Source organism: Solanum tuberosum, unplaced genomic scaffold (assembly GCF_000226075.1).
Source record: "Solanum tuberosum cultivar DM 1-3 516 R44 unplaced genomic scaffold, SolTub_3.0 scf00300, whole genome shotgun sequence".
Lineage (NCBI taxonomy): Eukaryota > Viridiplantae > Streptophyta > Magnoliopsida > Solanales > Solanaceae > Solanum > Solanum tuberosum.
In genome coordinates this window covers 399,070-410,851 of record NW_006239221.1, presented here as the reverse complement: position 1 = coordinate 410,851, position 11,782 = coordinate 399,070, and the positions used below count along the sequence as shown (strand labels likewise).

The window sequence follows — 11,782 nt, the reverse complement described above, 5'->3', positions numbered from 1 at the left end:
GTCATTAAATGTAGCGACGGATGCAAAAATCCATCGCTAAACACTTAGCTACAAACAATTAGATCATGATATATGTAAGATTATGAATTTAAAAATGTCCATTTATTTAGAAAATTTTCTTAACAAATAAAATTAGGTCAAATAAATTGAAACGGGACGAATATATTATTTTTGAAGTAGACATAAAAGAATTTAATTACAAAAATAGCAACATGTATACGTGTAATCTATGGGGAGTGAGTCACTAAGGGTACGTGGCAGTGTTTTAGTGTCCCCACATAACAGTTGCCGTTAAATCAAAACGGCACTGTTTCCTTGTCGTTTTGTTCTTTTTTTAAAAATAATCTCGAAGCAGCCCCTGGTTTCCCAATTTCTAGGTCCTATTAGACTACTTTATAAACTATGGTTAAAGATTTATTTCTCTATTTGAATTTTTCCCACTTGCTTTGGTCAAGAAAATTGAATTCCCAAGGAATTGACAATGTCTTATTTACATACTCATCATTTATACTTTTCATGATTTTGCACTTTGGTTCCCTTGTAAATTGAGATATTTTCTTTCCAAGTTACTTATTTTATGGAGAGAAATAATCATGTTAATTGATTCGGATATGTGAAGAAAAGGTGTTTAGATAGTTCGAATATGAAAATGCGAGAGGTTGGTTATAGTCGGAGTTAGAAGAGATAAATAATAATAAATTGGATGTAATTTCACACCGTAAAATCTGGAAATGATTTAGTGTAAGAAGATCTTATTTTTGCTTTGGAGATAATTAGATAGGATATACATGATATACATTTTAGTTAAGGATATAACTCGAGATAAGAAGGTTTGGAGGCTAATAATTAGGGGGAATAGTAAATAGTCGAGTGTTGTAGCACTTTATATGAAAAAAGTAAGGAGTTATTTAGTAGTTGCCTCTATTGTTTTGCATCTTAATTTTTTTTTTATTGTATTATTCTTACAATCCTATCTCATAAACATTTGTTTTGAGCTAATAATTTATCAAAAATACCTCTCCATCTACAAAAGTCATATTACAATATGCGTCTATTTAATCTACAATTTTATTTGTGAAATTGTACTGATATTCTTTTTTATTTATAAGTGATATTTGAAAATAATTTCAATAAGTTAAATCCTTTTTCAATCTCAATTCTCAAGGATTTACCTAAGAAACTTCTTATTATATATGTTCTAGTTTTTGAAGCGCAAAAACATTAATATCCCAAAAATATAACAAATGATATATGCATACCATTTATGATAATTTAGATATATATTTATCTTTTTTCCCTTACATATAAAAAAAGTTCAAATTGTTAAAAGTAAAAAATATCTGTTGAGTGAATTGACATGATGTTTATCATTACTTAACTATCAAGTATTAGCTGTATTATTATTATTATTATTATTATATATCATAGTAAATGCATTTTGGACCAAAAAGCACATTCCAGAAAGTTGAAGGAGTTGCACACGCAATTAACAATAAAATATCCCAACCCAAATATGAAAAAGGAAAAAGAAAAGAAAAATTGGACTCCTATAAATAGATGCCTTGAGTGGTGCTAAGGTTTGCCAAATCAAATAGCCCAAACCGGATCTAAAGAAAAAAGAAGAAAAATCTTCCGGTTTTTTTTCCCTCTCTCTCTTCTAGATTCCTCTGCTCTTTACCGTTTTTTACTCTGACAACAACAATGGCGGCTTCTACGCGGAGGTCAAGCGGACCGGTAATGCGTTCACTTTCACCGGCCGGAAAATTCTATTCACCTAGCCAGAGGAATTCGTCGTTCTCGTCGACGTCTTCTGCTTTTGCTTCCTCAACTTCCGGTTTTTCCACCGGTTCACACGCTATTCTCCACAGATCTACGTCTCCGAATCGTGTGAATTTATACAGCTCTAGGTCGTCGTCTCCGGCGTCCTCCGTGCGGTTCTCTCTGGACCGTTCTACTTCACCGAGCCGGTCTATTTCTGCTGTGAACCGGAACCACGTGGTGCAGAACCGGAGTCAGAAGAAGTCGTGTATGTGCTCACCGACGACACATCCAGGTTCGTTCCGATGTAGTCTACATAAGAATAGGAGTGGTTCAGGTTCAACCGGTAGCCGTACGGCGGCTACCTACAGTCCGAATCAGTTGATTTTGAGGCGGTCCGCCATGACGAACTCGCTCGTGAGAATCGGAACAGTAGAAGGTGATTTGGTGAAAAGAGCTTTGGCAGCTTTGATTCGTCCTTCTTCTCATCAACAACGCCGCCGAGCTGATTTCCAGCGTAGACCTAGCCGGCTCTCCGCCATGTCCAAAGCCGATGATTCGTAAGGCAAATTAGCGATGGAGAAGGACTCAGTGGAGGTTGGAACGGAACGGTTTTTTGTGTACTCCGGTGGCCGAAACCCTAAGATCCGACTGTATATAGACTCTAATAGTTAAATTTTTTATTTATTTTACTATAACATAAACTAAATCATGAAATTTTGGCGTTGCTGTTCATGAAGCTTCCATTCTCAAAAATACAGCCTCCTAAGGCTCAAATTAAAATTGATCTAAATCTAATTGACATGATAAACCGGAATTTAGTCTCTTCAAGGTGTTTGATTATCATCAATTCATCATCCAATTATCACATCCATTCACTTTCATGTCATCGACGTTTTCCCGGTCGTCGTTTCCGGCATCTTTTTGGCCGTTCTCCGTTTCCTTGTTGGCAATTCTCCGTTTCCTGTTTCTTATTTTTGCCGTGATGTACGCCGTATCCGTCCGTATTATACGTATACGTATTATTTTTCCGTATACGTAGGAGTAAAATATACGGTTTTTTTTTATTTAAATCATTAATACCTGTCATTTATTTATTTGTGTACTTTTTTTATGAAGTTTCTGGTACTGACTCTGTTTATTGTTTCTTATGTTTGCAGGTATTTTTATTTTGATGGGTAAATTCGTTTGGCCGGACTTAAGCATCAATCAAGGACATTATTGGAGGACCAATTTGGACAAAATTTGAATTAAACTATACTAAAAGTACTAACAATAATACTTGATTAAAGTTAAATTGATTTTAAAAACAAACAAATTAGAATTAAATATACTAAGTACTAACAATAATATTAATCCTTCTTAATTTTTTCATATTTTATACCTCTTTTAACAAAAAAGATACTCTCTCCACTTAAAAAAGAATGACATAGTTTCCTCTTTAGTTTGCTTCAAAAAGAATGATACTTTTCCTTTTTCGGCAACATTTGAACTTTTTCATGTGACATGTTTAAGGCCATAAGATTAAAGGATATTTTGGTACTTTAACATAATTTTAATTTAGAATCACAAGATTAAAAAAAAATCTTTTTTTTCTTAAATTTCGTTTCAAATCAAATTAGGTCATTCTTTTTTAAACGAAAAAAATAAAATAAAATCTGATTTGACGATTAGTGCCCACAAAGTCGCTGAGAAACAAAGTGCACAGTTAGCAGAAAGTTGGGAACAACCGAACAACCCATAGTATAAGAGAGTACACAATTACAGCTAACTATGAGCTAAAATCCATTAAACTATCAATAACATATTTTTAATTAGAGGTTCTAGATTCGAGTCATGGATATGAAAAAGTTTTTAACGAAAATTTTCAGAATGAGTTTGATGCGAATTTAAATTAATCAAACTCTAATATATTCGAACATATGAATGAAAAAATGAAAGAAATAAAATATGAATACTTGTCATTATCTCAACGTCTACAATTTTCTTACCAATATATACACTAACGTAAGCACCAAGAAGGGGAAAAAAGGAAGACGGGGGAGGGTGGAATATTTATGGAGGAATTTTTTAATCACAATTTCAATAGTTTCAAACCTATTTTTAACGACTTTAACTCTACTTAAATTTCCTTCATTATAGTATTGCTTCCAAATTTAAATATAGTTGATATTATTATTATCATCATTTCAAGTGTCAAACATGTTGCTAACCCAACTAGTAGAGTATATAATTTGCAACTATACTAACATTAGTTTATGTGATTTCTATTATATATTAAAATTTTATTTTATTTTGTTTTAAGAAATTGAAAAGGTCGACGTGAAGTAGCATTGAAAGGTACACGAAGAAATAATTTTTTTGAATTTGACTTTTATTCTTTATTTATTCAAAAGTATATCCTTAAAATATTGTTTGGTTATAAGTTAGAATGGTTTTTCAATTAGATTTTTCAGGTAAAAAGATTTCCGATTACAAATTTCAAATACCATCATGTAACTTAAGTTGCTTCTTCTTTATTTTCAAAAATAAAAATCTCATTCAATTTAGGTCCAAACGCTTAATTAAAGATTATGATTTTTTGAAAGCTTCTGGTCGAAATAGATATATGATATTCTCTGTCTTAATTTATATGACACAATTTTTTAAGCCAATATAAAAACAATGATATAGTTCCTTATTTGTAAAATATGTAATGATACTTACCCTTATCGGAATTTTATTTATTTGGTAAAAAAAAATCCACAGCAGTGTACTTTAATTAATTTCTGTTAAAAAAATATTTAACTTTAGAACGGTTCTGAAACGTCAATTTTTTACATTTCTTAACTTTCGTGTTCAGTTGAACTATATCATATAATATTAAATGAGAAATATAAAAAAGATATGTTATATAAATTAAGACAGAACAATAACAAATAATTGTTTCCTATTATACAAACAGTGTCCTTTGGCAAAAAGTAGGAGCCGCACAAATAGATACAATTCTTATGCAAGATAGTGCCATATTTTCTTAAGTAAAATCCAAAAAGTAAATAAATGTCAGTCTTAAATAAATAGGAACCACCAAAGAAATCTACTTATATTAGCTATATATTTATATATAAATATATTATGGGGTAGGAATTGGATGAAAAAACTGAAATTCAAAGAATCAAGATGAGGTTCTGAAAATAAGGTTTGTGGATGTATTATATATAAATTATAATATATCATGTGAATAGTAATTTGCCATTCTTTTATTTTGTGGCTCTCTTTTTTTCCCACAAAAAGAAAAGGAAGTGTTCGAATGTGACACATATTATCATATCGTTTGATAGCTGGTTAGAAGATAAATAACTCTCTTAAATGATCACCTTTATTTATAGATGGCGGCTAATGAATGTGATAGAAGAATCTAGATTTTTTTAGCTCATGGATTTGCAGCATTTTTAGAAATTGTTATAGGCGTGATTTTTTCTCCTTATTTAATACGTTTCAATTATAAAATATCTAAATCAGTTAAAAAACATACAACACTTAAAACACATGTATTTGAGATATAGTGTAATCACGCAAATCAAATACATGCGTACGGAACTAATCTCAAATAACTTATGTAATTATTTAAACTATCGTTTCATTGAGTAATTGTCATTTATGATAACATGATTTGAAAAAAATCCTCAATTTTAATTATGGGAAAAGGGTATGATATACGCCTTAACTTTGTCATACAGAGCTGATACGTCTCTCGTTATGAAAGTGGCACATATATACCATTACCGTTATACAAACGGCTCACATTTATCCCGACGGTTACATGCATATACCCTTCATTTAACGGAAGTGAAAAAATTAGTTTTAAATTTATATATTTGACTTTTAATTTTTTTAAAATTCACGTAGGGATATATGATCCTTCTAACAAAGTTTAAGGTATATTTTAATCCTTTTCATACACAAAATTGTTGTTTAACTTCTTTGGTTATTATGATTTGAGTTTCTTATTATTATTTTTTCTTTCATTTTTTAGTTTAAAGAAAAAAAAATTTAACTAATTTTTTCAGGTATATTATTGTAATTAGTTTTTGTATTTGAAAAAAAAATTGGGTTATCTATAATAAATTTTACAAGAAAATTAGTGAAACATAAAAAAATTTGACCATTAAAATAATAATTTAAAATTACTCACTAAAACAAAAAATGTAAAAAAAAATTGTGTGAGGAGGATTAAATTAAATATACTCATATGGATTATATATATATATATATTTTTATTTTTTTTAAATAATTAAAAAATTAAATCAAAATTAAATTTTTCACTTTCATTAAGAGGAAATGGTATATGTGAGTTATTTATATAACCACAGGGGTTTATATGGATCACTTTCATAACGAAAGATATATTAATTCTAAATGACAAAGTTAAGAGGTATATTAGAACTTTTTCCACGTAATTATTGTGGCCTTAGGGATTGGAAATTAGGCAAAAAGCAAAAGGCCAAGCCCACTAATCGAAAATGTGTGGGCCCATAATAAATAGTAATGTCACTTTTATATTTGACTGCTTTAAGAAACTCAGTTGGAGATTACGCCTAAGGGATGGCCTACATGGATAAGGTTATCTACAATGATGCAATGGATATAATAATAGTACTCTTATATGCTTTCTCCGTTTTAATTTATTTATTTTATTTTCGTTTAATTTGATTTGATACATAGTTTAAAAAAGTAAAAAAAATATTTTAATCTTGTGATATTAGATGAAACATACGTTAAATGCATCAAAATGTCATTTAAACTTGTCTTGAACATGTTTCTATTATATAGAAGAGCCAAGTTGAGGACGATCAAGGGCAAATTTGTCATTTCATAAAAATTCTAGAATGTTTGTTTCTATGTTATGGCATCAAAAAAGTGGTAATAGATTTATAATGATAGTACAACCAAATATATTTTTTCTAAATGCCACATGAGTATCCTAATGATATGACATTTAATATGGACCCATATTTTCAATCACATTTTTATATTAAGATATTATAATTTATTTTAAGTAATATTCTTCTATATCATAAAGTAAAGAGCTTCATACTATGAGGTCACATAAAAATATTCATACCAATTTTTCATAAAACATCAAATTTGTAAATTTTCATAATAAAATAAATTAACAATAACAATTTTTTCAAATTTGTAATATTAGAAAGTTGAAACTAAAAAACTGTCAAAACAGAAAGAAGATATGACTAAAAAAATAGCACAAGCAAATTAAAACGAAAAGAGTAATTAACAATAACAATTTTTTTTAAAAATGATACATAATACTCACTCTTTCTCAATATGTGGCACAAGAATATCAAGAATCAAACTATTTAATTTTGACTATAAATTTAGAAATAAAATCTTTAAATTTCTTAAAACAAAATTTACAAAGCAAATACTATATAAAAAATATTATAAATTATAATAATTGATAATTCAAAATAGTTAACAATACAAACTGAAATTTGAGATTGAGTTTCTATTTAAATTTTCGTGAGTAAAGATTAAAGTTCAAATTAACTTTTTATAAAATGAGTTTTGAATTTTAAAAAGTCAAACAATATATATATATAGAATATAAAGTGAGAAACCAAATAAAACAAGAATAGCAAGGGATTATCCATTTAGGAAATAAGATGAAAGAATCAAATCAACTACTAATAAAAACTTTAATCCTATAAGATAAGCTTGCCAATAATTTAAAATAGCATGATGCGTCTAAGAGGGTATCAATATATTCTTATCCTTTAAAGACCAAGATAGTGTTTGAGGAAAGTTATTTCATTTCGAAATTTAAATAAAAGAAAATAATTATTCAAAATTCTATGTGTTTTACTTATTGATTTATAGTCGAAGGTCTTTTAAAAATAACCTTTCTATAGGTGAAGAATAGATAATTGTATATCAATTTTAATAGCTCAAAAGTAGTTTTGATACTTTCCTATACACTAAATAGGTTTAAGTAATAACATTTGAACTCATAAGACTACATGAGCTATAGGTTTAGTGTTTCACGAACTATAAATATATTTCAAATCTTAATTTTACTTTCATCAAAATTAATATTTCTATTATTTTTCTATCAACTGTCTTATTTCAAATAAAACAAAATAGAAAGAACGCAAAGTGTTAACGCTATATAATACCTAATGATAATGTATGTCCAATGTACAAGCAACTAAGATGCTTATAGAGGTTTCATTTTTTTGGTGCAAAAGGGATAAGGATAAAGTTTTCTAATGTTTAAAATTAGGTCCCATCAAATATATTGTGGGCTAGCTATGTTATACATATAGCTGGTTTTCCATTATAGCTTAGCAAATGCCACTAGGAAATTTAATATTTGCCTTGTCTTGTCTTTGGTTTTATTAGTTGTTATTTTTGTTGTGTCTTTTCAATTTCTAGTAGTCAATTGGGAAGTGGAAGTACAAAGTTGAATTTTTAGACTTATGTATACAAATTGAAAATGTATCAAAAAGTAGTGACACTTGTAAAAAGAACAATTATTTGCTAGCGTTTGACCATAGATTTCCAAATATTCTTGACAAATATTAGTTGAATGAAAATTTGGGTGAAATTTCACCATGTGCTTGACCATAGTATTTGGGAAACATATTTCACTTTTTTAGAAAAATATGATTTATACTCATAATATAAATTTTAAAAACTATCAAAACTAACCATAAATTTGTATTACAAGTCAATTGGATCTTCGTTGCAACAAATAACAAGTAGTGTCCATGACACTGGAGCAATGTGGTAGTTTGGAGTGAGTGCAACAAGCATCATTCCATACATCGTGAAGTAGACAGAGCACATGACTTTGTTACCCTGAGCCGATTGTTCATCATTTTCATCAACAACCATATCATCACTTTCATATTCACCGAATATTTCATCACTATTTTGGTGTTCACGTAAAATATTATGTAATACAACGCAAACAACTACTATAGATGGTGTTTTTGTAAAAGATAAAAAGTTTTGGTGTAAAATTTCAATTTTTAAAAGATCTCAAATAATGAGATTTTGCCCAAATATTTATCAAATAATGGCAAATTGTATGGACAAACACTATTTGCCAATTTTTTTTCTAAATATTACTTGGAAAATCTATGGCCAAACGGGTCCTTTCTTGCGAGTAATTTGGGAATGTTCTCAAAGATGGTGGAAGATAGTAATCATGAGAAGATATTTATCACAAGCATACCCTTCCTACCTTTTTTATTAGTAAAAAGGTGCATAAGAATTAAAATTAAGATATTTTAAACAAAATATATATTTAGATATTTATCCTAAGTTAAAAATATTTATAACTTTACTTGCTTTGGGAACAACTTTAAACGTATTGACTGAAGTTGAATATATACATCTAACCATATACATTTTGTCTGAAAGTGTGCCTTGTGACGGCCAAATATTATACATTTTTGTCTTAAGATTAATATGACTTAACAAGACTAACTTTAGATATTTTAATTAAAAAAACTAAGTTTTGGACTTGACCAAGGCAAACTTTAGACACTTTTTCCTAAAGTTTGTGAAAGCTTGGCAAGACCTAAGCTATCTAATGGCTTGTCAAAGGCAACTTCACACATATTTTTTTTTACTTGAATTGTGAATTTGACAAGTTAAATTTCAGATATTATATTAAAGTTATGATTTGGCAAGGTTTTAGTTATATAATCACTTGTCACGATTAACTTCAGACATTTTTTTAACCGAAGTCATGGCCTCAAGCCAAGGAGTCAAGGACTAAAAGTGGAAAATGCATTTTCTTCTCTAGTTATTTTTGGACTCATTCTACACTTTTTCGATCATTTTTACTTCAATTGTTTTAAAAATACATTTTTATTGTTATTTGTGATTTTTAATATATCAAAAAATTATATATATTTTATCTTTAATATTAATTATTTATTATTCAAATTATTTTTAATACTGAACATCAATTAATATGAATATTATAATAAAATATTTATATTAATTAGTATTATCTTTTTAAAACATACAAAATTAAAAGTGGATAAGTAAAATTAATTTGAGGAAGTAGTTGTTAAGTGGATGCAACTTAATTTGTGGAAATAATGGCTAGTAGATATGAAGTCAAATCAACTTTCGAATCAAGTATAGCTGTCAAAATCTTCAAAGATTGATGAAAATCATTTTTCATATATAAGAAAAAAGTTGGGAAGATATTTTCTTCTTATGGATAACTATATACTATTAAACTAGAAGGAATAACATTTGGATACTACTTCTTCTTGTTCTATAAGAAAATAACATTCCAAAAGTTCAAGCTACATCTTTAGGAACTCAAGATAATTTAGGAATCAAGTTAATTGAGCTCAAATTTTGTGGGTTCATTGATGACGACATAATAAATAATATTTATTATTTTCAAAAGGAAGACATTACTTTTTTAGGAATTTATGTATCACGAAATATAAATGATATTCATTGTTATTCATTAAAGGTATAATAGATGTTGCTTTTGGACTAATAAATGATATTCATTGTTTTCAAATTTCATGTGTATTAGTCCATAAATTTTTCAGAATATGTATGACCAAATTTGTTTTAGTCCAAAGGTGACGATCTATCAAATGATACTTATTGTATTTCGAAAGCCGAACATCACTTCTCATAATCAAAACAAAACGATAGAATTATTTCTGATGTCTTGTTCACTTTTTAATTTTACATTGTAAACATGAACTTTATTACTTATAAGAATAAATAATTTAATCTTTTATGTATAAATTAAAATAATATACATTAAATCATCTATGATATAAGTAAGGAAAACATAAACATAGAAATGATCTATTAAACTAAAACTATTCTTTTTAAAGATGTTTTGAATGATATAAACTAAGATAGAAATCATCGTTTCTGTTTCATCATACAAGTTAACCCAACTATTGCCTTCATCTCTTCCAAAATATAATGTAGTTACAAATCTCATTAAAAAAAGAGTAAATATAGAAAAAGAATAAGGATAAGTTTCAAATATATATAATAAAATAATTAATTTACAAAAAATATAACTATATTTTATTTAGATAAAGAAATAGCCAAAATAATACATTGACTATACAATATAACTTACCAAAAGTCATAGAAAATATACATTGACTATACAATATAACTTACCTATAGATGAGTTATACGCTGACTATACAATATGATACACTAAAAAAAGTTGAATATTGTTTAGCTATATATGAAGTATACACTGACTATACATTATGATACATTAGAAAAAGTTGAAAATTGTCTAGCTATATGTATATATATGAAGTATACACTGACTATACATGAAGTATACATTAACTATTCAATCTCAATCAACTCTAAGCAATCTCAAATTTTATATATGAAATTCTCTCAATATTTCAAGTATTTTGATTATAATTCTCTCGAAACAATTCATGTTTTTGGCACATCAATTTATTTTTTTAAAAGAAAAAGACTAAGAAGACTGACGAAGCAGAAGATAAAGATGAAAAAGCAGAAGAAAGAGAAGAAGAAGGAAGAATTATCACTGAATGTTGGTCGCGAGTGGTAATTAACTAAAACTGTAGTTATATTGACTAATTAACTAGTATGTGTTTGCTTAATCATGTAATTACCCCTTAAAAGAATGGGCTCAAATAACCAAAATCCTTTTTAGGCCCATAAATATAGCCCGATAATGTTTTGCCTTTGTCCTGAGTCCGAATAGAAATTGGGCCTAGAATTATAAATAGAGTAGCTACTGTTTGATTTAATTGCACCCCGTAGCAAACGTTTGCCAGTCGCCTCTCTCCCTCCAAATTCTCGCTCGCCACTCTCCCTTTCTAGCTCGCTCCCTCTGTGCTCGCCTCTCTCGCTTTATACAACAGAATTGTATAAATTGCGTTTCTGTTTGTATAAAGCAAGAGAAAATTGTATATACACATGCAAATACATATATATTCGTCCTATACACTTATAATTATATAATAAAAATATT

The 11,782-nt window shown here is 28.1% G+C and overlaps 1 protein-coding gene across 1 annotated transcript; it reads left to right on the top strand.

Annotated features, from left to right (window-relative positions):
* The first annotated feature begins 1,577 nt into the window (after positions 1-1,577).
* Positions 1,578-2,493, top strand: LOC102585328 (uncharacterized). Its single transcript, XM_006359452.2, has one exon. The coding sequence runs from the start codon at positions 1,702-1,704 to the stop codon at positions 2,320-2,322; it is 621 nt and encodes a 206-aa protein (XP_006359514.1). The 5' UTR covers positions 1,578-1,701; the 3' UTR covers positions 2,323-2,493.
* Positions 2,494-11,782: the final 9,289 nt, after the last annotated feature.

Bases quoted from the DNA above. Each gene is read 5' to 3' on its own strand.
- LOC102585328 (XM_006359452.2), top strand. From the start codon at position 1,702: ATGGCGGCTTCTACGCGGAGGTCAAGCGGACCGGTAATGCGTTCACTT.